This window comes from Schistosoma mansoni, chromosome 1 (assembly GCF_000237925.1).
Source record: "Schistosoma mansoni strain Puerto Rico chromosome 1, complete genome".
Classification (NCBI taxonomy): Eukaryota; Metazoa; Platyhelminthes; class Trematoda; order Strigeidida; family Schistosomatidae; genus Schistosoma; species Schistosoma mansoni.
Window position 1 is genome coordinate 50,690,352 of NC_031495.1, and position 25,801 is coordinate 50,716,152.

The window sequence follows — 25,801 nt, forward strand, 5'->3', positions numbered from 1 at the left end:
GAACTCGTGTAAACTTTCAATTTCTAATAGTTCAGAAATATCATATCAACCAAGAAAATTGATATCAAAATTCTAGAACTAGAACCTTATGCAGTTATAAAAAGGTTTGCTCCGTCTTCTTATTGTTTTATCAAAATTTACAAAAAGACCATTCTTTTTAAAACGTTAATTATTAACTTCTTACAAACTATGCATAACTTATTCAATATCGATTGAAATTAGCACCATGCTCTTAATTGGAAATAATTAAACATACTAACTTCTATGTAGATGAAGAGAAATCAACGGAATACAATGAATTCGTTGTATTATCTAAATATTGTCGTTCTTGCTTTGTTTGGATTTCTGAAGTGAATAATCCCAGTTATATTTGTTATTTTTCAAATGAACTCATTGATCTTTGTTAACCTGATTCCAGAGTTATTACTACTGTTAATCGCAAACGATTACGGGTTTCCACACATAAACAATCGTTTACTATATTTTGAGCAGAATGCGGTGGTAGCTATCAGTGGAATCCACGATGTGCGTTGTATCCCATTCGGGACGCGTTAGCTGGATGTACCAGGTGTGAATGACGAGACGGCGTTTAAAGAAAAAGGTACTGGGTTCGAGTCCCGGAGTGAACATCAACTCTGGGATGCAGGTATATTCAGCTGACGAGTCTCAAAAAAGATGAAATGTGCGTCTTGGATTCCACTGTTATCCACCATCCATCTCTGCTTAAAATGCTTTTGATTTATTGGCAACATCGAGGCGATCCTCACAGGAAGCACAAATGCCAAAAGAGAATGATCAATTCCAGTCCTCGATATCAATGGGAAGATCCAAACCACCAATATATGAAGATTAAAATTGTTTACAATAGTCCCAATAATATTTACATGACATTCATTGTTATAGTTTGTCTACAGGGCTGCATGATTATTTAGCGATTAGAGCGTAAATTTAAATATTTATGAAAAATGGTTTAGAATGGTAATAATAAATGAAAATTTATGAACTTTGTTACACAAGTTTGTTTGTGTCAATAACTTACATCATCAGTACATAAGTAATGGTTATTACAATGGTAGGCGTACTATTTTACATACAGGGTTAGTTCATAATATCTACTATTATATGTATGCCAATTTTGTGAATTAAACCAAATAAAACAAAATAGACATAAATCACCACTCGCCAATTACTTGACATAGCATACCCCTAGTCGAAACATCGAAATCAATAAATAATACTAACTATTCAAGAATAGCTTAGAAAAGTAACTTCTATCAAACAGGATGAATTTATGAATCATTTGAGTAACAGATCATAGTGTTGTGAATGAGAACACGGGTGGGGACAATCGAATGTATTTGGACACAAATTATGGACTATCTCACTAGATTCTGATAACCATACAGCAAACAGTTAATTTGCCAAATAACAACCAATTGTCTCAATCTTCACTGTTTCTTCTGTAAATATCAACCCTTCTTCTCCCAGTTCACTGTTTGTGCGCTTCATTTCAGTTCTTTCCTTATCGGTCTTCTGCCAAAATATATTATATGTCTAACCATCACCATATACTACTTATATGGATATAAGTAGACCACACCACAATAGTCAAACAAAATGAATTTTTGAATCATCCGATCATAGTACATAAAACTCTGTATGCGACAACTTAATTCCACCCCATTATATGTCAAAGTGATAAGCATATTTTAATATATTTGTAAGTTATCTATGGTAATGTAATAACACGATGCGTAATTCTGAAGTTTGAGAAAAATTTAATTCAAATCATTAAGTATTTAATAATGACAGTATAAGTAAAAAGAAATATAAAAGGAAAATAATATTAAATGCAATCAGTTTGAGATTACAGAATGTTTCTGTTAGAAGAAAAACACATTCAGAAAAATCGATTTTGGTTGTCGATGAAAACGATAATTATAGTCATAATCATAGTAACGCATAAATGATACACACACACATGACTAAACGAGGAAAGAAAAGACAGGAAACAATCATTGTATTAAATTATGCAGCAGTTATGATAGCCTTGAATAATACAATATTCAATGAAATTTGATAATTTAGAGAGGCATTTCAAATTCGTATTTTTCTTCTTCAAACTCCTAAAAATAGGAAACCATAAATTGATGTTATGAATGAAAGATCTATGAAACTTTTGGATCATGATATAAAAAAATTATTTTTTGGCCTTGTACATTATTTCCCAGAACATAAATCGAACTTCTAGATTTAGTTATTGCCGTTTCAGTGAATTTTTTAACGTCACATATGACAAACCGTTCACTATGAATTCAATGAAGTACAACTATGATCAAAGGACTCAATATTAAAACACTAGTAAATTGAAATCCAGTCTTAATATAATAACCACTGTTATGTGATTATAATTTCATTTCTGTTGTAAATATTAAAAGTACTCATTCTATTGCAAGAAAAGTAGTTAGTTTTGAAGTATAATCAGTAATATGGAAGAGCTCCCTGTAAAGTTTGACCAACGATCATAGATGAAGTTTCTCGGTGAATTTTGTCTAATATTTGAACGACCAAAATGTTTACAGGACAGGTTTACTACTTACATAAATTATAGTAGTGTATTTTAAAAACGAAAATATCACTAACTATTTCAATCAACGAAGACCTTTTTCATTATAATTATTATTCCTTAGATTGGAAGCAAGGAAATGTATTCGATATAAATCTAATTATGTATCAGTGTGGAGTACTATTTTACAAAGAAGTTATTTTCCACCACCATGTTTACTATTTTATTGCTTTCATTAATTACCAGGCTACAGGTATCAAAAAACAAACGACAGAGATAAATTAACGATTAAACCACGATATTATGCTTAGTTGGAATTTCATCGACGTAACTCTTGAACTTGTAAGTTAACCCGAAAAATACATAAAAATTAGGCACCGGCAACAGCTTAATTTCATAGGAGAGAGTAGATGATAAATAAATTTGAATGAAATGCAATAACTAATATCTAGATTCTAGAATTCCACTTTGAGACTCCATTGGTCGACTTGATGATTTCTAAGCTATCCAAATAAACAAAAATACTAGACCATATTCTAAATACTTCAGTGCATTTATTCCAAACAAGATTATAAATACAGACACATTTTTTGGCTTACAAAGAGCTCCAATTTAAGTTGTTTTGAATAATTTCAATAGAAATACTTGATTCTCTAATGGCTTCTTGTATTATCTGATCCACTGAGATTTAAATCTTATTACAACGATCACATGTATTCCCTCATCTTTGTCAAGTGATCATACAGTCAGTGATTGTTTTCGTGTTTTTCAGTTGATAGTCCATTATAAGACTTGGTTGTTGGTGTAAATAAATTACCAAATACATAAACCCAAACTTATACTCACTGAAATAACGCTGATTGACTTATATCACGGTTAGACTATAACTTATGAATGACCTTTAGGCAATGCTAAGGCGACCTTGAAGGGATTTATCTCTTTACTACGGACGATAGAGGATTATGAATTACTGAGAGGAATAAGGATTTAGAATTAAAGGTTATGATAAGGGATTGGAAATAGAATTTTCATCACGAACTGACATTAGTTATAATTCCAAAATGTTATTTAGCCATATGGATGAAGGAATTTTGTGCCAAAATTTAAGACTTGCCATCTTAAACCTGTTTAGTTCGTTCATAAATTATAGTCTCGTCTGTCATCGGTTTTAGTATGTATCTAATCCCTAAACGAATGTAATGCCAAACCCTCATGGTAGTTATAAATCATCATAAAACACGAATTTGTCAACAGTGTTGTTATTCATAGTATTACTAAGTAAGCAAAAGTGATGGATAGGTGTTATTTCAAAGGTTTCAGTTTCGAGAAAAAAGTAAATGCGATCTTCGTGATAATTCTTCCTCCTAATGTATTAACCAGATTTTTTACATCACAAATCGAAAATTCAATGCTCAAAATTAAGATAAATTTCATATCTAAGGGTTTAAATGAGAAAAAAAGACTCAATTACCTCCCAGTTAGCGACAAAATTATTTCCTTTATTGTTTTGCAAATTTTGCACTTCACTAGAGTTTCCTGAACCATTTTCAATTTGACTTTTGAGTTCAAGAAGTTCTTGTTGTGCATTCAATAGTTCAGCTGCAAGTGCATCACGTCTAGGCAAATATCAACAAAAAATGTACAAGTAAAATACAGAAAATAACTAGATAATAAAAAAGGAATTATTCCCTTGATTTCGAATACACATAAGAGAAACAGCTATAATTAAATAATCCTATCCATCAATGACTGAGTTTATTTACTTTCTCTGAAAAAGAAACATCTGCAAATAAAGAACATTATTTCGTATATAAGTTGTTTGATTACTGGTTCAGGTTAATATACTAGTACATTTAACATAAATTATTGGGAAAGCTGCAACAAAAAATCAGATTCGTGTTCATTGTTATTTACTAGAACATCGATATTTGTGAACACTTCGATATAATAACCATGTTTAATTGTGAACAAATATAACTCTTATTAGGATTACTTACTCTGAACGAACAAGTTGACATTCCATTTCATAATTAGCAAGTGGAATATCCTGCACATTAGTTGAACTGGACATGCGAAGAGGCTAAACAAAGAAAAATTTGAGTAAAAATACATTGAAGAAGTATTGAACTTAATCAAACAGATTACACAAAAAGTAGCAGTGATTTGAACTATAAGTTTGCCAATCATTTTTATTTATTATGTTTACTCTTATGATAGTGTGATAGATTATTATGAACTAAGAAATCAGATTTTTAGATTATGCGTAATGTTTTTGCACTTTAGCATTGTCGCATTTACATTTTTAAATAACGAACGGGATTGTTGAATCAAGGAGATGATATCAGCCCTCATATCCGTAACAACACACGACACCAAGTTGGTCACATTCAAATCCTTCCTACACCTTCTAATAACTCTCTTATCTCCAAGACTAACCCTTCTCACTCGAAATGTGAAATGTTACTTCACGAATGAGTTTCATCGACACCTGAACTAACGATAGGGAGTGAAGTAGTTGAGCGTGTCGACCGCTTCACTTATCTCGGGAGTCTCATCAGCCCTTGTGGTCTGGTGTGTGACGAGATCTCAGCACGGATACAGAAGGCTCGTCTAGCATTTGCCAACTTGCGTCATTTATGGAGTAGGCGAGATATCCATCTACCAGCCAAAGGAAGGGTTTACTGCGCATTAGTTCGTTCCGTCCTACTTTATTGCTGTGAAACATGGCCAGTAATCCATGAATTCACTGACAAGTGGACTGAGCCATGTCGGTAGGTGTAGACTACCTGGTTGGGGTCCGCGAGACAATAACAACCGATGGTTAGAGACTTTGAATGACATGGCTCAAAATCGTTTGCAATAGCAAAGGTGCATCCACTCTTTGTGTTCTCCAAAAGTCTAGTCTTCTGAATTCTTCATGTCTATTTTTTTCTCTTTCCATATTCATTTCACTGGATTACACTTCTTGAATAGCATCTTCAAACCCTAATCATTCGGATTACTGCTTATACTCTTACTAAGTCTACCACTGTGAGATTTGAATCGACAACTGCATCTCTGTGCTAATATGGTATGGCAACTCGAACTGATGTACGTATTACGAATTTCTACGTTGTGACTGACTGACATTGTGATATAAAACATTCATAGAAAAACTGCGTAACATGTCATCACTTACAAAATCTGGTTAGCATCATCATTTTACTAAACAGAAGTAACAATAACTCATGAAACAAAGATCGATCATAGTATTTTCAACAATATTATTTATTTAGACACTATATTTAATCATTTAACCAAGTGTTATTATTATTATCATTATTATAAAGTATAGAATGGATGTGGCCTTAATTTTTGTAACTTATAAAATTAACAGAGTAGGAAAAATATAATATTACTGAAAAAAGGGATGTATTGTGCAATCATACTTGAATTACTTACTTCAACTGTTTTTGCTTTACTTCCATCTGATGTTACTGTGTCTTTAGATTGGCTAGATGATGTAGGCTGTTCTGGAATCTCAATCCTCAAATCTTTCAGCAGTCCACGTAAATCAGTTAATACAGAACGTAATGAGCCCAAGCGAAAATCCATTTCAACCATTGCCAATTCATCAGGAGTATGCGTACCAACTTTACTACAAGATTCTTGTTTCGTTCCAGTGAAAGCATATAATTCAACACACATTTGGTTAATCTGCTGATAAATCTGAAATTAGTTTTTGGAAAAATCGTTGAATAACAAACTGTAGTCCGATTTTTAAATGGGCGGCTACGCGCCAAAATGTCTTAGAACGAAGTTATCACAATACGAACTAAATGGACTGTTCTGTAAATTTAAAATGCAAAATCTTAAACACGGACGTACCCCTAAAAAATAGATTTTTCCAGAAAGTCAAATGATGGTTCCCTAACAGTATAAATGAAGGTTACTAACATTGGGAACATATTACTCGAAAGGAAAAACAAAAGCTTATCGCAAACTGAAATTTCATATGAAGAGATCGTTCTGCATGAAAATAAAAGATTCACAATGACTGAGTTCAGAAAATGCAGAACCAACCGAAACCGATTATCAAAATTTACTGACTAACGAGTTATACTGCGAACATTTTATGAGAACTGACAATACTTTTCAAATGAGACTTTACGTTATTTGGTTATTTGCATTTAAGTTTAAACAGGAAATCACTTTTTAAGGAAAATGTTGGAACAAAATATTACGAACAACTTTCATGTGTTACCTACTTTGCATTAAAGTGAATATCTTAAATGTAGAACCGATTATCTAAATTTGGTCTCATTAATTTTTTTATTTCGGTAAATTTACAAATTTTAGAGCAAGAGACTATAGTTGAACATACTTCAAACAGTGCAACATCAACAGTTTTTAGTGTTAAGGACATATGAAAAATGGGAAATATTAATAAAGCATCAATAAAGTTTTTCTGCAAACAACGAAATGCATTTAGACGAAACCTACTTCCGTTACTTCCGACCTCAGCTCGTTTATAAATGTTTCCTTCGTATTCACATTAGAAGATTCTAATGAGATATTATGTGAATCAGACGGTAAAGAACTATCTGGAAGAATATCTTGATCAAAACATGATAAGTAAGCCATGTATGCATCGTCATCCATTTCAAACTCCACATTATCATCATCCTCCAGAGTAAATGGCAAACAATTATGATTCTGAAAGATCAATGCAATATAATGTGTATTTTTTTCAAAGCTATTACATAAAACAATGAAAAGACTAACTTTCCTCATCTCTTAAATAATATTTGTCCTAATAAATCACTTGTAAAACTTGAAAACTAAAATCAATACTGTTTCAGAAAAACGTCTATTGTTCATAAAATTAAGGAAAACTGATAGATCCATCAACTTACTAACCGAAAAAGTAAGAAATCCCAGTCATGTGTATAATTTTAAAATAAAGATTTTATCAGAAGTTTAAGAAAACGAGACCGCAACCATTAATAATAACAAACTCATTTTTTAAAGCAAGAAATAGTCTAAGGTTGTTCTCCAAAATCCGCCTTCTCCAAATACTGACTGATGCTAAATGGAGATGTTGACTTACTATTTAATTTCATTTATATACCAGATTACATTCAGATTGTTTCTATGCCTTGGAGCTTCACCGTAATTGAATCACAAAAAGGTTTTTCGGTATTTTACTTTTTATATGGTTGAAATCACAACTGAGACAAAAGAAATGCCTTAATAATCGTTTGAACATAGTCTCACCATTCCAGTGAAAATTACTGAGTAAGCCACCAAATACATTTATTCAGACAGCTTTTCTTGATAACAGTAAAGTAAATGAAGATAACTGCTCATCCAAATTTCAACGAAACTACATATCTTGTCATTTCGCTATTCGTTACTCTACAAAGAGGCTATACTCAATATAATTATATGTTAAATGTCAGCATTTGCCTATTAGAGGAAGATAATAATAGTATCTATTTACATTTTAAATCATACTGGATCAAAAACTCTTTCAATCAAATAGACCTATAAAATGAAAATAATACTTCCATATTTTAGTGATAATTCCTATTTGATAATAGACTGTCCAACATGTGATCATATTTGTTTTCGATTTTACCTTTTATTACATTTTGCATTGATCTCTATCGAAAGAAACTAGTTATTTACTCCTAGAGTTTTATATTTAATTTTACAGACTATTCTACCCTGAATTATTTAAGCATTAAAACAATGAATTTAAGAGTTTGTAGTTTTTGTTTATTCTTTAGTGAACGAGAATAACAGCATTGATCGGACGAAGTGATATTTCTTCACTGTCTGCTAGAAATCGATAATACTTATTTCATATTTCAAATGTTGAATTTTTTTGTTGAAAAAAAACAGCGGGATAAATAAGCTGAAGTAAGTGTTGTCAACCAAGAAACAAGTAACTATTAGACATTGTCGGAAACATGTTTGATTGTTATTACATTAATGAAAATTCAAAATGGTTTGCAGATAGTTGGACGTGAGAATTTCATGATTCGAAATTATAACTTAAGATTTTATAAATCATAACAGTTAATATTAAGGAACTTATTAAGAACTAGTATAGTGAAGAAGCTGGAAACAAATATTATCACATTGATGAAAATATGAATTAAAAAGAGGACAAGGTACATAAGTAGCTTTTATATTATTTGCTTATAATTTGTAGTGTTAGCAATTAGAGACATAATTTATTCTACCTAGTTGAAATTTCACCTTAATGGGTTATGGTTTTTCACTGAAACCCAAAGGTCAATAAACATAGTTTTGAATATCAAAAGACCATTTTAAAAGTTGAACCTCATTTCACTTGTTTTGTGGATAAATCATAGTCAGATACATTATAAAATCTGTTAGACTATCAATCATACAAAATCAAAAGAAATTGAACATACAGATGCTGAATAGCAACCCAATCTCCATAATAGTCAGTCAGTCAGCGACAACGTAGGACCAGGCACACATATGCATCGGTCCAAGTTGCCATACCTCGTTAGCACAACAAGATCAACACCGGATTCATAGAAGTAATTAATTTAGTGGTGGTAGTATATAAAGAAAGATTGTATATAAGGATATAGTATAGGAAGGAAGAACGTTATGAAGCAATTTTAATCTCAAGGTTTAAGGGAAGATAAAGAGTGTATACACCTACGCCATTGTGATCGATTCTTAGTCATGTCACACAGAGTCTCTAACCATTTATTACGATAGTCACGCGGACCCCAACCAGGTAGTCTGCATCTGCCAACATGGCTCAGACTAGAAGTTAGTGACTTCAAGCAATGATGCCATGTTTTGGTTTGGTCGCCCCTAACTCTCTTCCAACCATCCCCTACACTGGTCAGCATTGCGCGTTGTGGTAATCGGTGTTCAGGCATACGTAACAAGTGGCCCAACCATCTCAGTCGATGAAGATTCATCACCTCATCAACTGATTAACCATCATTCCCTAATACCCTGCGTCTAACCTCACTATTACTTACCCGGTGATCCCAGCAGATGCGAGCAATATTTCTAAGGCATCTGTGGTCAAATACTAGTAACCTACGAGTATCTTCTACTCTTAATGGCCATGTTTCGCAGCCGTAAAGTAGAACAGAACGAACTGCTGCGCAGTATACTCGTCCCTTAATTGATAGACGGATATCTCGTCTTCGCCATAGGTGACGTAAGTTAGCAAAAGCCAAACGAGCTTTTTGAATCCGTGCAGAGATTTCGTCAGACACCAACCCATTAGGGCTGATCAGACTTCCAAGATAAGTGAAGTTGTCCACGCGTTCGACTACTTCACTCCCTATCCTTAGTTCAGGTGTTGACTATGTCATCTGCGTATTCTAAGTCGATAAGTGAACCTCCTGGTAGGAGATCAATTCCTGAAAATTCAGTCGACGAGAGTGTTATTTCCAGCAATAGGTCTATAATGAAGTTAAACAAAAATGGGGATAGTGGACAGCCTTGACGGACACCACTTGAGGTTGTAAAATCAAATGACAGTTCGCCATAAGCTCTCACTCGACTGGTAGTGTTCGAGTAAAGAGCCTTTACAAGGTTTATGTACTTCTCAGGTACACCTTTCAATGACAGACACTGCCACAGAACCTCTCGGTCTACAGAGTCAAATGCAGCTTTCAAGTCAAGAAAAACTATCATTGTCGGACGCCGACAAGTATGTCTGTGCTCTAAAACTTGACGAATGGTGAATATGTGGTCGATACAGCCACGACCAGGTCTGAAGCCAGCCTGATTTTCTTGTGTTTGCAGTTCACGAGTCTTAGGCGCCCGATAATTATTGAGGCTAGTATTTTAGATACTATGTTAGTCAGACTAATCCCTCTATGGTTATCACAGGATGATTTTGGCCCCTTCTTATATATTGGGACAATCAGAGATTGTGACCAGTCAGATGGGATTACGTCCGACTCCCAGATTTTAGCCAGAATATTAGTCAACCTAATCGCTAAAATCGGACCACTATATTTAAAGACCTCTGGAGCCAATCCATCTGGACCAGCTGCTCTTCCTCGTTTCAGATTACTTATAGCCTTTTGAACTTCAACTAGGGTCGGGGGACCTACTTCAATGTTCCATTCAGGTTTTCTGGGAATAGTGGGTAGTTGTGCAGTAGCTGAAGGCTAGCTAAACTGCTCCTTAAAGTGTTCCGCCCATCGTTCTAAACGTTTGGGTTGAGAGCAGATAAGGGTTCCGTCTTTTTCCGAGATTGTCTCACTTACACTTGACTTCTTAATTCCGGTTTCTTTTATTAGTCTGAATAGTTGCCTGGTGTTGCCTACAGCCGCTGCCTTTTCCATCTCTTTTGCTTTCGTTGCCCACCACTGCTCACGATCGTTCCTTAGACTTTTAGTTAACCTAGATTTAATTTGTTTACGCTCTTCGTCGTGTTCAGAGCCTGATGGGATGAGTTTACGCGAACCCATCAGTGAAATAGACTTAGAAGAAACCCACTGGTTTTTTGGAGCCTTATGGTTTAAATAACTAATAGATGTTACTGCTGTTTCCACAGCTGTTCGTGTGTCTTTCCAAGCAGCATCTGGGTCAGTCTCGTTTACAGAACTGCCTAGATGTGAACTCAGTTGTTTCTGGAATTCGCATTTGGCTTTCTCGTCCTCCAGTTCAATCCTAATGGGTCTTCTTAGTGTACTTTTCCTGCGTCCATTGAGGCGCAGACAAATGCGCGCTCGTATTAAAGCGTGATCAGAGTCTAAACAAGTATTCCAATACGAGCGACAATCTTCTATTGAGCCTCTCCAACGATGACTGATGACAATATGGTCTATTTGAGTCCATCGTTGGTTTGGTGCAGGTGGTCGCCAAGTTAAACGATGTCTCTCCTTATGCTTAAAATTAGTGCTTGCTAAAAATAAACGATTGTCTGAGCATAGTTGCAACAGACGATCACCATTATCGGTTCGTTGAGCCGGAATACTAAAACACCCACCTAAATGTCTTTCTGTTTGATTTAAGCTGAATACCTGGGCATTAAAGTCACCCGCTACGACTGCTATGTCTGAGCGCTTAGCTTTCTGAAGAAGCTCAGAGAGTTTTCTGTAAAAGTCATCTTTCACTTCATCATGGCTGCAGTCAGTGGGAGCGTAGGCAGAAACGACGAAAAGGCAACGACGTGTGTCCCTATCCTTCCGAGTTCTTACGGAGCCATTTAGCCGGACAGCACATAGGCGACTGTTAACGGGGATCCATTCTAGTAGTGCCTGTTCTGCCCTTGTACTTAGTGCTATGCCTACACCTGCAAGTCCGCGAGAACTAGCCAACGGGTCGCCAGATACACGGAGGGTGTATTTCGTCGGCTGTCCATTTTGGCGAGGTGAGGTCAAGTGAATGACCACACTGGGATCCTGTATGCGTGTTTCGGAGACACAGCATATGTCAATGGTACGAGATTCTAGAGTTTTAGCTAAGGAGGCCTGTTGACCGATTTGGCATAGGGTACGTACGTTGAAGGCTCCAATGTGTAGTTTGGAGCGAGGTTTTAGTAGACCTGGGACAGCGTTTCGCACACTAGAATCGTTGGCCATGGTGACACTTGAGGAGGAAACCGGAACAGGAAGTTTAGTGTTGAAAGTCAAGGTAAAAGGAATAGTAGGAATTGAAGAAGGAGATTGATTATGAATACAGTGGTCTTGAGTGCTGTTAGAGGCATGAGGGCAGTTATCACTTCCCGGTTGCCCGCACCGTGGAAGGGTTCTTCTAGAGGTACCTGAAAAGGAAATTGGGTTACAAGTGGTCTTAATGACTTGAGAGCGTGACCGCAGTGCCCAAGGGACAACTGCTTGAGGTCGGTCACACACGACCTTTTTGTGGGTAGTTTTTGTGTTAGCTCCGTTCTTCAAAGGACCTTACCGCCGGAGACGGATATCCATGGGATAAGGCGAGGTGTGCATTTTTAGGGTCGACCTATTCTAACCCCACCCCTCCTTGTGGGAAGGCAGCATCGCTGTCATGCTGGTTGTCTGAAGGAAACACCTTACTGCTGTCACCCCTCTGTACAGTCAGCAGTACGACTTCGCCTTCGGACCTTGGGTTTGCTGCTTTTAGTCTCACCGCTCTTCAACCGACCTGTCTGGCATGGTAGGACCTTGAGGAATGATTGTTTCAGCCAGTATAGCTCGATTGGTTCATCACGATAGGCAAGCCCGACCACCACGTCAAGGTAGCAGCAACGGTCGGGAATCTCCATAATATACCCCTGGTGAAGACAGCTAACAAAGAAATATTTACAGAAATAGGTCTGCAGAAATGAAAAAATGTAGGTATAAATAATTTGAGTCGACTTTTATTAGTGAATAACCTCAGAACAAAACTTGTCGAAATCTGATAAAGAGATTTTTAGATTAGGACCTTGATTACGGAGCGTCATCAACTGTTTAAATTAGAGTCCAGTGTTTTTAAAAGTCTTTGTTTTCGCAGATTCAAGATCATGAGCATGTGATTAGTTAAAACGGATTGACAAATTCCCAATTGTACTACATATTTTCTATTTATAAATGTTCATAATTTTTAAACAGTATGGAAGTGGAATGGTAAGCAGATTCAAAACTTAATGCAACCAATCAAGCTATAAATTTGGAAAATTATTTGATTTCACTTGCATTATCTTAAAAACTGTCTCGGATCATGACGGGTAAATAGCGCTTACTTAACGTGATTATTCTAAAAGCTCATTCATGTTCAGAAGAGAAGCACATCGGAGAATCTTTCAGTGGTAATTTCTAATCCTATCACTATTATCTCTCGTGCTTAATTTCAGCTCAAAAAATGAAGTTTTATACTTGATTTGGATTCTAGCACACCCTCCTGCTTCGATCAAAGCGATACAACAAATAAATTTTCGGAAGACACTAACTGCTTATCAACATTATCAGAAAATAATCCTATTCGATCAACCTAATGAGGGGCCACGTGTGCATAAGTCGCCATGATAATACTATTCATACACACTTTGGCTGGCCTTATCTGTCCACCGAAACAGAATATTTTGATCACTTTTGGTGGGTCAAACCCCCTAAATTTAATATGACTCCAAGTCTCTACTATGGAAGTTTTCGTTAAATAGTTCATTCTAGTACCTAAGGAAGAACAAAAGCTACCTATTTGTTGTTCATTATCAAAGAATATAATAGAATATACCGAGCTCTAAGCTAATTACAGCTCTTGTACAAAAAAGCAACTAGAAAATGTTTTATCACAATGTGTTATGACCTCATTTGCAAATTTAGTTTTACTAAAATCTAACGAAACTACCAGCGGTCTTCATATTTCTCTTTCCGAGTACATTTAGACATTCACTAGATAAAATAAGTTCTATGCTAATGAAACATGTTTTTCAGGTACTACACCCTTTATAATGAGTGAAAGTTCACTGTTGATTACAAAGCTTTCAGCTCAAAAGTGATGATATAAGCCGATGCTGAAGTCAGTCAGTCATTCACAACGTAGGACCAGGCACATATATGCATCGGTTCAAGTTGCCACACCTCACTAGTACAACAAGATGAACATCGAATCCATAGAAGCAGTTACTTCAATGGTATATATAGATATAAATGATTGCAGATAAGGATATGAACAGTCGCCTATGTGATGTTCGGCTAAACTACACCGTAAGAACTCGGAAAAATAAGGACACACGTCGCTGCCTTTTCGTCGTTTCTGCCTACGCTCCCATTGACTGCAGTCTGGATAAAGTGAAAGATGACTGCTACAAAAAGCTTTCTGAAATTCTTCAAAAGGCTAAACACTCAGATATAGTACTCGTTGCAGGTGACGATAATACCCAAGTAGATGGCTTAAACCAAACAAAAAGACATTTAGGTGAGTATTTTAGTATCCCTGCTCAGAGAACAGATAATGGTGGCCGTCTATTGCAACTTTGCTCAGACAATCGTTTATTTTCAGCAAACACTAATTATAAGCATAAGGAGAGACATCGTCTAACACGGCGACTCCCTGCACCAAACCAACGATGGACTCAAAAAGATCATATTGCCATCAGTCATCGTTAGAGAGGTTCGATAGAAGACTATCACCGGTTCTGCAATACATGTTTAGACTCTGATCATGCTCTAATACGAGCACGCACTTTCTTGCTTCACACTGGACGCAGAAAAACTACAATAAGAAGACCCATTAGGATTGAACTGGAGGACGAGAAAGCCAAATGTAAATTCCAGGAACAACTGAGGTTACATTTAAGCAGTTTTGTAAACGAGACCGACCCAGATATTGCTTCGGAAAATAGACAAACAGCTGTGGAAACAGCAGTGACATTTGCTAGTGATTTGAACCAAAAGGTCACGAAAAGCCAATAGATTTCTGTGACAACTTTTATGCTGATAGACTCTTATAAACATGATAAAGAGCGAAAACAAATCAGATCTAGGTTAGCCAAAAGTCTAAGGAACGGCCGTGAGTGGTGGTAGACCATAGTTGAAGTTCAACAAGCTATAGCTAATCTAAAACGAGGAAGAGCAGCTGGTCCAGATGGATTGGCTCCAGAAGTCTTTAAATATAGTGGTTCGATTTTAGCGATTAGCTTGACGAATAATTTGGCTAAAATCTGGGAGTTGGACGTTATACCATCTGACTGACCACAATCACTGATTTTTCCAATATACAAGAAGGGGTAAAAATCATCCCGCAATAACCATAGAGGTATTAATTTGATCAATATAGCATCTAAAATACTAGCCTCAGTAGTTATCGGACGCTTAGCTAAGACTCGTGAACTGCAAACACGACATAATCAGGCTGGCTTCAGACCTGGTCATGGCTGCATCGACCACCATTCGTCAGTTTTTAGAACATAGACATGCTTATCCGTGTCCTACAATGATGGTTTTTCTTGACTTAAAAGCAGCATCTGGCTCTGTAGGACGAGAGGTTCTTTGGCAGTGTCTACCATTGAAAGGTGTACCTCAGAAGAACATAAACTTTGTGAAGGCTCTTTACTCGAACACTACCAGTCGGGTCAGAGTTTATGACGAACTGACTTTGCATCCTCAAACGGTGTCCGACAAAGCTGTCCACTATCTACCTTTGTTTAATTTCATTATAGATCTACTGCTGGAATCGTTGCTCCAGAACTGGCTAGGAAGTGAAGCAATCGAACGCGTCGACAGCTTCACTTATCTTGGAAGTATGATCAGCCCTAATGGGTTGGTGTCTGACAAAATCTGCACGGATGCATGGCTTTGGCCAACCTAAGTCACCTTCGAGATATCCGAGATATCCGTTTTGCTTTGGCCGCCCCTAACTCTCTTCCAACCATCCCGAATGCTAGTCAGCATTGCGCACCGTGGCGATGCTGCAGTCTGTTATTGTAAACGTTTATCATTTAGCTCGGTCACTGAATAACAAACAGGAAATTTTGACTACGATTAGCAATTTCTAAAGTAAAATATCAACACATACCTGCTAATCACTGTCATCCGCTAACAAAAGTGAATAAAACGTATAACATAACAAACAAAATCATTAACCCTATCCCATGCATTAAAAAAATATTGTGAAAATGCATTAAGACATTATTTGTAGAACAACAACGTTATTATGAAGAAGTTGAAACATATAACATCCTCATCTAGGGCCTTTCTGATATGCATTAAATGATTTATCTTTCTCCTAATAAATCATATCAGCTATTTCGCATGATAGGTTTGCTCACATAATAAAGCACTATTGTGATAGCTGTGTTACCAGTTATCTAACTAAATAATAATTTGATAGTCCCTGAAGATTACCAAGATCATGCATAATGTAAGCACTAGTAGAATGAGTTAAATAACAGAGATGTAAAAGGAGTTAGTCATTTAATTTCACGTTGGAAATAAGACTCAAACCTTTACCTACTTTAGCTATATTCATTTTGTTCTACGTTACTTATAACTGATAACATTCAATTTAGTCCTAAGTTTTTTTCATTAATCCTTAGCATTTCGAGTGTGTACTTTTTTTGGAAACTATATCGAATAAAACTCTTCTACTTAGATTGCCCCCAAATGCCCTGGTACGGCCGAGAGTGGGGAGAGTACGCTCTCCCTCTCCAAATGCTCTCATATGGCCACGCTAACATATAGCCTCTGACAGGGAAGTCCTACTCACTGCCTTCTCGTGGCGGGGGTGTTGTTTACAAAAGTGAGAGGACGAAAAGCGAATGTCCGGCGCTTTAACCGGGTTGGTGGACATGGAAAGTTCACCTAGGGGAGTTGGAAAACCCTGATTCCGAACCAATGGTGCACATGGGCTCCAGTATCCTGAAGGAACGAATGGCGTATGAACCAACTGTTGGTCACCGGCTACCATGGGACTATCTCCTTACGATGCTCCACTGCCTTGTGGACTAGACCTTCAGGTCAAAGGCTCCGGGTGTGGGCCCCTAAGAAAACCACCTGCTTCAGTCTGGGCACCTGGGCAGTATCACAGCCCTCACACAAATCGAATGAGATTTGTGAGGCGCATATTTATCTGGTGCTTCCTTGTACGAATATTTATGTGTTTAAATAAATAAATAAACTTAGATTGTCTAAATATGTATAGCTAATAGTAAAATCTAGTATTGTGTGCACAGCAATAACAAAACACCAAAAGTAATTTGTGAGTTAATCAACGATTATGTATCACAAAACTGTTCACTGTGATCACAAATGCTTACCTCTGCTTGAATCAATTTTTGCTCAGCCAGTTCAGCCATTAAAGAACGATGTGGGTGAGAGTCTACTGGTTTAACACGATCATCCTCATTGCTACTAGATTTCTGTTCACCTGATTGGATTGACAATTTATGAAGCCGGTTGTGAAGTATACTAGCTGTCTCTTGAAGTCTTGTAATCTCTGCGTCTTGAATATTTATCTAAAAACTATACTAACAAAATTGAAAACATACGGTAGCGACGTGTTCGTCAGTCACATGTCTCATCATTCTTATTTCTTGATAAGAATCATTAAGTGACTCTAGAAGGCTATTTCTTTCCTCCACAACAGTGTTTAACTGGTTTTCCAAGTGATTTTTCTCCTCACGTAACTTAGTGATCTAAAGCTACTATAACAGTATTGCGGAACTAACTTCTTGTCTCAAAGACTCGATTGACTGAACATGTTCTTGCATAGAAGATTTGTGCTTCAAAAATTCCAACCTCAAGTTAGACATTTCTTCTCTTAAAAGAGCTTCATTCTCACTGGAAGAATTAAGCCGACATGTTAAAGATTGATTCTGTTGGATTAACTCAGATATAGTAGTATTTTTCTCTTGTTCCATCTGTCTACACATTTCTTTTTCCTTTTTCAGGTCTATACGCATGGCGATTATATCCGTCTGTAGTTCTTTTACTTGAGCATCGTAATCACTCTCAACAGCCTCCAGACGAAGCTTAAGAATCCGACGTTCTTTTTCAAGGCTCTTACAATGTCTTTTTATATTGCAAATCACTTACATGGATTTTTTGCAGCAGGGATTCCAGTACTTCCCCGTCACTATTGTGACAGTCATTACTATGTAACAGATATGAAGATACCCCTTCGTTCCCGGTACACAGAACATCAACATTTGAAGAATTCATTGGATTACAGACGCTAAATGGCACAATTACTTCTAATATGTACTCAATTAAGTATGATGACTGACATCTGAATTATAACATATATCAGGAAATTATCTGGAAAACTGTAATGTGCTTGATTTGATAGGTTTGCGTCTAGACTAGAGATTTCTATGCTGAGGAGGTGTTCAATGTAGTACCAATCTGAAAGAGACAAAAACAAGGCAAAAATTGACCGCAAAGTTCAACAATAAAATAACACGAAGTTGCGTCTAATAGTGAAAGCAGTCAACCTAAACCAGCAATGACAAAAGCCCAAAAACAAACGAAATAATAACCAGAACTAGAATCTTAGAGAGCTGTAATTGCGGCATAATTATAATGTACAGATCGACCAGATAACTGGAATCATTATTAGAAAAATGTCCAGCGACGTGCCGACGACCTTTCAGCTCTGTGAAGGATCAAGCAGCAGTAACCACCCAGCCATATGTAATGATCTCACCAATCAACAATTTTCAAATCTATAGTTGTTTTTAGCATACAGTTACCAAAACAAAATGCTATCTCCTCCTTAAACGTTTATATCAAATACAATCAATAATCATAACACCAAGGAGTGAAGACAAGTTTCTTTTCTACTATAGATAAAACGATCTAACACAACCTTTTAAAGTCCCGTTGAGAATAATAAGGGAAGTTTGCCTCTTACAATTCTTGATGGCCCGAGACGAATGCCGAAGAATCTTAGTTTACGGTTTGTTTAGCATAATGAAGTCCTCTTTTTGGAATAGCTAGGTATTTTAAAGATCCAAATATTGTTATTATTCCAGCAAAAGACTCGTTTACATATTTAGCTGGTAGAATCTCGGATCTTGATTGTACTATTGATGTTATTCAGAAAAAAACAGTATTTCTTCTGGCTTGATAAATTTTAAAGTTTAAATTGTGACCTAACGCGCAAAAGCCTCCCTTTAATGACCGACGGGATTAAATTTTCAAATAAAGTATAGTAAAAATATGAGTCTATATACAGTGTCAGTGTTTTGGTCTGCACTCAGATTGAGAGTGCAAAAAAATTGTCCAATGGTTTGTATTTATTGGATAAGATAGTTCACTTATGGAACAGTTTTGTCGTACTCTTTTTACAAGTGTAATGAAGGTCTTTTAGTGTTGTAGTGTTCTTATTCTAAATGGTCGTCAAAAAGCTATTTTAATGTCAACTGCTTCTGTAATTTTTCACGATGTTTACAACATCCTATGTCCATATATCAAACTAAATGACGCATGAAAAATTCCTTTGTGGTAAACCCTTACGCTTCTTTCCGGTTGGAGATGGAATGTAATGTGACAACTGCAACAAGCAGTATCACGACGTCCGCACTGGAAGTACATTAGCTGTATATGAGGTATTACAAGCCACTATCGTGTTGATAGTTGTTGTTGTACAAAATCTCTGTTGATTCTTGAGGCTGCTAAACACAGATAGAAAAACGCTCTCAGATAAACAGCCTGTAGCAGATGACCAACTGTCGAGCTCGAGGAAGCTACGAGCATCATCATACGTCCATATGCAGACTAGAATGAGGCCACCAAGTTGGACCCCATAACGTAGTCGGTGACATACAAAAATTTAGGCATGGTTACACGGAAAGAGCACACAGAGAGGCTAATTACAGAGAGCTCTAAAATATGCAGGTTGATGGTTTCAGCTACAGGACCCCAAACAGATCTCTACATCAAAGCAAAACAGACCATAGAGGAGCAAAGCCTGAACGTTGTAGATTTGATAAAGAAACAAAATAAAGTCAATGGTGTGCTTAGAGCATCGCCTGGAAAATTAAGGAAAACAATGAGACCTGCATGTACTTTGCCGAATCGGACTGTGGGGATGAGAAAAGTTTAAGGAACAAAACCTCAAGGCTTGTCAAAACAAATTTCGCAGAGAAGTCAGTCATTTTGTATAAGTTAAGATAGTTTTCTGTAAAGGAACCAAAGCCTAAATTTGAACACTACCCAAGCCATAATAAGCGAGCTACTCTCAAAAATAACAGGAAGAGCAGGTATTCATAAACATAACAGAATAGGACAACAAGCAGATTCCAGAGGTGAGCAACCAAGCCGCCTTTTATATGATTCTTTTGCTTCCGCTGAAGAAAGGTACTGATACTGAGGAACCCACTCAGACTGAGTGAACCTGTATCAAGTATCTGTAATTGCCTTAAACCAACTGAAAAGACTTGTAGAAACATAAATAAATGAGCGCGTTGAAACGGTGGTAAAGCCTTAAACTTGAATCTATAGATCGTCAAAATTCGAAACAAAACGTTCCTCAAACAACCCATAGTGACATAAGGAAGATTAGGTAATTAAGGATACATATCACAAGACGTTCCTTCAATTATATCTAACACGTAGCACGTATATTCCCCAGCGGCTAATTTTGTAGCCCAGCTAATTATGTTACACATTATATGACAAACTCCACAATTTTCTTTTTGGAAAAGATTTTTGTAACTCTGCTTGGTACTACTTTTTTGCTATAAGAATATTTGTTTACTTTGTTTTAGGGATTAAAAAATTTACCAGGGTCTAAATGCACGGCCAGATGGCTAAACGTCTAGTTTCGAACTGTTGGCCCTTGAAAGTTCAGATTAACAACGTTATTGAAGCAGTGAAACAAAACCTGCTATGTTATTTGTTAATAAACAAGAAAGTTAAAATATACGTGTTATGGGTTAGAATTACGATATTTTTTGCACTTTTAACTTTTTTGTCAACGTTGTTTCTCCAGTTTTACGAAGAATTTTTCTGTGTGTTGGACAGCGACTTGGCTTATTTTTTAAAATTTTGAAATTGCTGTTTATTACTCTACTGGGATAGTTTCGAATACTCCGTTTGGTTTTTCTTTTGTCTTCAGAACTCTAAAAAATAATTTTTCATACCCGACGGTAGCACTTAGCTAACTAGAGTATTGTTGTACCTTTTTCGGTACATTTTTATGTTAATATAGCGGCTTCGATTAGTCAAAATCTTTAGCGACAACTTCTGTGACCGAAAAAGAGAAACTTACGTTATTATTTACGAGTTTTTGTATTTTCGTCCAAATAAGAGATAAAATTTGTCCGCATACTGGTTTTATTGTTCCTTCAGTGCCAGTCAGCAGGGAAGATATATGTTGTGTTAAAAATCTTTGTAACTGAAACCTTGATTTGTACTTTGTGCTGTAAGATTACTGTTCGAAGAACATCATATCTCCGAAGAAACTTTAGTAGGCATCGTAGGCATGAATTTCTTCCACATCACGTTCAAATGAACTGGATTTCAAAAACTGAAATGTTTATATCAATTCTTGATGTCCATAGCAAGATAAATTGGAAATCATAAAAGGGTAGTTTTGAAAAGCACTCACGAGTGCACGTAGTTGTGAAAGACTTTGAGGAGATAGTGTATTTTTCAGTGGAGCTAGTCGCTTCATATCTGGTTTAAAACCGTTAGCTTCAACTAAGTATCCGAGACATTTATACTATAGATACAAAATGAACACTTATTTGGATTCACAGTACCATCCCTCCCAATTAAATGGCGCAATAAAGCAATAAGTCTCTGATCGTGAGCAACTTTATCAAAGCCGAAAAATAAGATCATCTTGATAAACTTCAACACCCTCCAGATCACTGACTACATTATTTATCACTTACTCAAATATGGCTAGAGAACAAACTAAACAAGATGGAGAGAGGTTCAGTTTGAATGGAACAATCGGAGTGTTAATTGCTGTAAAACAGATGAAGATTGATCTAAAGAGATTTGAAGATGAGGATTTTTTAAGTCAGCTTTCGAGAACAAATTTCAATAATGAAGTTCAATTAGAATATCTTCAGCTTCCACCATCGACCATTTTGCTTTAACTAAATTGCGTCTAATTTTAATCTTCAGTTATCATATATTTCAATGGTCTTGCTGTCCGACTTCAATGGAGCAATAATAAAGGTACCTCATGCTGAAGTCTTAAACGGTTCAAGTGTACGTCACGCACACAAACCGTTCAATATCATATGTATCGCCCCTAAAGACTATAAGGAATTATTCATCTTTTAGAAAAGGTTGGATCACTGTTACGGGAGAACTGAAGACATTTGGCTGATTAAAACCTTTTTACTGTACATCAATTTTACTGTGTTTTTGGATGTGTTTGTTTTACTTAACCTTTGGACTTGTTTGTTTGTATCATTCTTTTCGGATATTTTGGTTTCTTTTGTCATTGGTTTGGTATTTGGGAGTTTTTGCTCCGGGAACCTACAAAATTGAAGGTTTGTTTTGTAATTGTTATAATTATTGTTGTTAGAACGACTTTGGTCGATTATTTGTGAATTGCGAATAAACTTGGTATCTAATTTGGAGTTTTAGTTCTCTTGCCTACTTGGGTTCGTGATTTGCGAATATCGACAGCCAGTAGTTCAATAGTTGGAACGGGCAATAACTCATAATTGGACGTAACAAAAGGTTCTTCAATTATTGGTTCTGTGTTCACACTTTGGATTAGTCTGGACAGTAATTTGAGTCCAAATTCTGGTTCTACTGAACGAAGGTGTACTATGGAAACTCCAAGCAAAAGACAGAGGGAAAACGACGAATTGGACGGCAAAATTTCCAGAGCTGTTTGTGGTATGTATGACGTTAACGATGATAAATGTGATGATGTTAGTCTTAATAGTATGTCCTCTAGCCAGCTACGAACTTCTAGATTAAAGTTAGATAAAGCATTACTGAGGAAAAGGAATTTAGAAAAGAGACTTGAATTGGTACGGCAACTTAAGATGTTAGATCTTCAAGAAGAGGCTGATATCGCCGAATTAGAATGCAACGTCATCAAGGACGATGAACGATTACCCGTAGATAAATGTGAAGTAAATACTAAAGTGGAAAATTATTTGGATTGTGAAACTGGGTGTAATAATCACTCAGGAGAGTTATGTAACATCTCAAAAATCGATTGGGTTGAGGAACTGAAGGACACTTTACATACATTGGTCGGTAACATGGTTTTACCTAAGATCGATATGATGTACTTTGATGGACAACCGGGTCAGTATTACCGTTTCATTAGTCAGTTCAATAGCCTTATAGAGAGTAAACCGTCAGATAAGGGCCAGCTGCTGTCATATTTGTTATATTATTGCAAAGGAAAGGCCAGAATGGCAATTGAATCTTGCATTTCTTTGCCCAGTCATTTAGGCTATGATAGGGCTAAACGAATTTTATATGATTTATTTGGTAAAGAGCACCTTGTTGCGCGGGAACTAATTGCTGAGTTATTAAACCATAAATCTGTTGGAGGGTCAGCTGATGTATTAACTGACTTTGCTATTAAGTTACGTAATGTATGTATAACAACTCCGCCTGTAGCTCCTCTGGGGGTTACTGCCGGTCCCAAGCCCGGGTAAAGGAGGAGGGTTGGGCATGAGGTTAGCGACCCCATTCTGTAGAAAAGCTAACTCGCTAAAAAAACGCTAACCAGAAAAAATCATTCAAACCATTTAAACTCTGCCCTGGAAGTAGAAGGAATAATTATGACGTCTCATGATGAAAGCCGAGTTCCTTCGGAAGTCATGAGGCCGATGCACCTTATAACAACCAGAGCGACAATTTTTATAGGTACATGGAATGTCCGAACAATGTGGGAGACCGGAAGAGTCTTCCAAATTGCTGCAGAAATGAGAAAATACAACCTGGAGGTGCTTGGAATCAGCGAAACACATTGGACGCAGGTTGGACAACAACGACTCTCTTCAGGAGAACTTCTGTTATACTCCGGTCATGAAGAAGAAAATGCCCCACATACGCAAGGAGTTGCATTGATGCTGTCCAGAAAAGCACAAAATGCACTTATTGGATGGGAATCTCATGGACCAAGGATCATCAAAGCCTCCTTCAAAACAAAGAGAGAGGGCATTACAATGGACGTCATCCAATGCTATGCGCCGACCAACGACTACGATGAAGACGCTAAAGACCAATTCTACGATAGGCTGCAGTCGATCTTCGAGAAGTGCCCAACCAAGGACCTGACAATTCTGATGGGAGATCTCAATGCTAAGGTTGGAATGGACAACACTGGATACGAAAACGTCATGGGACAACATGGACTGGGAGAAAGGAACGAAAATGGTGAGAGATTTGCAAACCTATGTGCCTTCAACAAACTGGTCATAGGTGGCACCATATTCCCACACAAAAACATGCACAAAGCCACTTGGATTTCACCGGATCACACTACACAGAATCAAATCGACCATATCTGCATCAACAAAAGGTTCAGGAGGACGATGGAGGATGTGAGAACCAGAAGAGGAGCTGATATAGCATCCAATCATCATTTGCTGGTCGCCAAAATGAAACTAAAACCCAAGAAGCACTGGACAACGGCGCGGACAACATCACAAAGGTTTAATACGGCCTTTCTTCGAGATGCTGACAAACTCAACAAATTCAACATAACCCTCAGCAACAGGTTCGAGGCCTTTCATGATCTACTCAAATGGAGAGGGGACTACCATGGAGAGCAACTGGAAAGTTTTCAAGAAGGCAATCGTTTCAACATGTCAAGAGGTTCTGGGCCACAAGAAGCACCATCACAAGGAATGGATCACTGTTGGTACACTGGATAAAATTGAGGAAAGGAGGAACAAGAAGTCAGCAATCAATATCAGCCGAACCAGAGCGGAAAAAGCCAAGGCACAAGCCGAATATACAGAGGCCAACAAGCAAGTGAAGAGGAGCATCAGAACCGACAAACGTAAATATGTGGAAGATTTAGCAATGACAGCGGAAAAGGCTGCAAGAGAGGGAAACATGAGACAACTGTATGATACAACAAAGAAACTCGCTGGAAATTACCGTAAGCCAGAAAGACCAGTGAAAAGCAAGGAAGGCAAAGTAATCACCGACATTGAAGAACAACGAAACAGGTGGGCAGAACACTTCACAGAACTCTTGAATCGACCAGCTCCACTGAACCCTCCCAACATTGAAGAAGCACCCACAGACCTCCCAATCGATATTGGCCCACCAACAATTGAAGAGATCAGCATGGCCATTAGACAAATCAAGAGTGGCAAAGCAGCGGGACCAGACAACATCCCGGCAGAGGCACTGAAATCAAATGTAGCAGCATCTGCCAAGATACTCCACATCCTCTTCAGTAAGATTTGGGATGAAGAACAAGTACCAATAGACTGGAAAAAAGGACTTCTGATCAAGATACCAAAGAAAGGCGATCTCAGCAAGTGCGACAACTACAGGGGCATCACTCTTCTCTAAATACCAGGAAAAGTCTTCAACAGAGTATTGTTTAACAGGATGAAGGATTCCGTGGACGCCCAACTTCGAGATCAACAAGCTGGATTTCGTAAGGATAGATCGTGCACAGATCAAATCGCAACTCTACGTATCATTGTGGAACAATCAATCGAATGGAACTCATCACTCTACATCAACTTCATCGACTACGAGAAGGCATTTGATAGCGTGGACAGGACGACACTATGGAGGGTTCTTCGACACTACGGCGTGCCTGAGAAGATAGTCAATATCATACGGAACTCCTACGATGGACTAAACTGCCAAATCG

At 37.1% G+C, this 25,801-nt stretch overlaps 1 protein-coding gene across 1 annotated transcript; it reads right to left on the reverse strand.

The window, feature by feature from the left end:
• Positions 1 to 1,710: 1,710 nt before the first annotated feature.
• Positions 1,711 to 18,176, reverse strand: Smp_059780 (putative rab6-interacting protein 2 (ERC protein 1); the record flags this gene model as incomplete). Its single annotated transcript, XM_018794757.1, has 9 exons — positions 1,711 to 2,126; positions 4,038 to 4,182; positions 4,564 to 4,646; positions 6,008 to 6,274; positions 7,049 to 7,261; positions 17,286 to 17,483; positions 17,517 to 17,663; positions 17,697 to 18,029; positions 18,105 to 18,176. 9 exons carry the CDS (start codon positions 18,174 to 18,176, stop codon positions 2,085 to 2,087), a joined length of 1,500 nt encoding a protein of 499 aa, XP_018649137.1. The 3' UTR covers positions 1,711 to 2,084.
• Between the last annotated feature and the right edge of the window lie 7,625 nt (positions 18,177 to 25,801).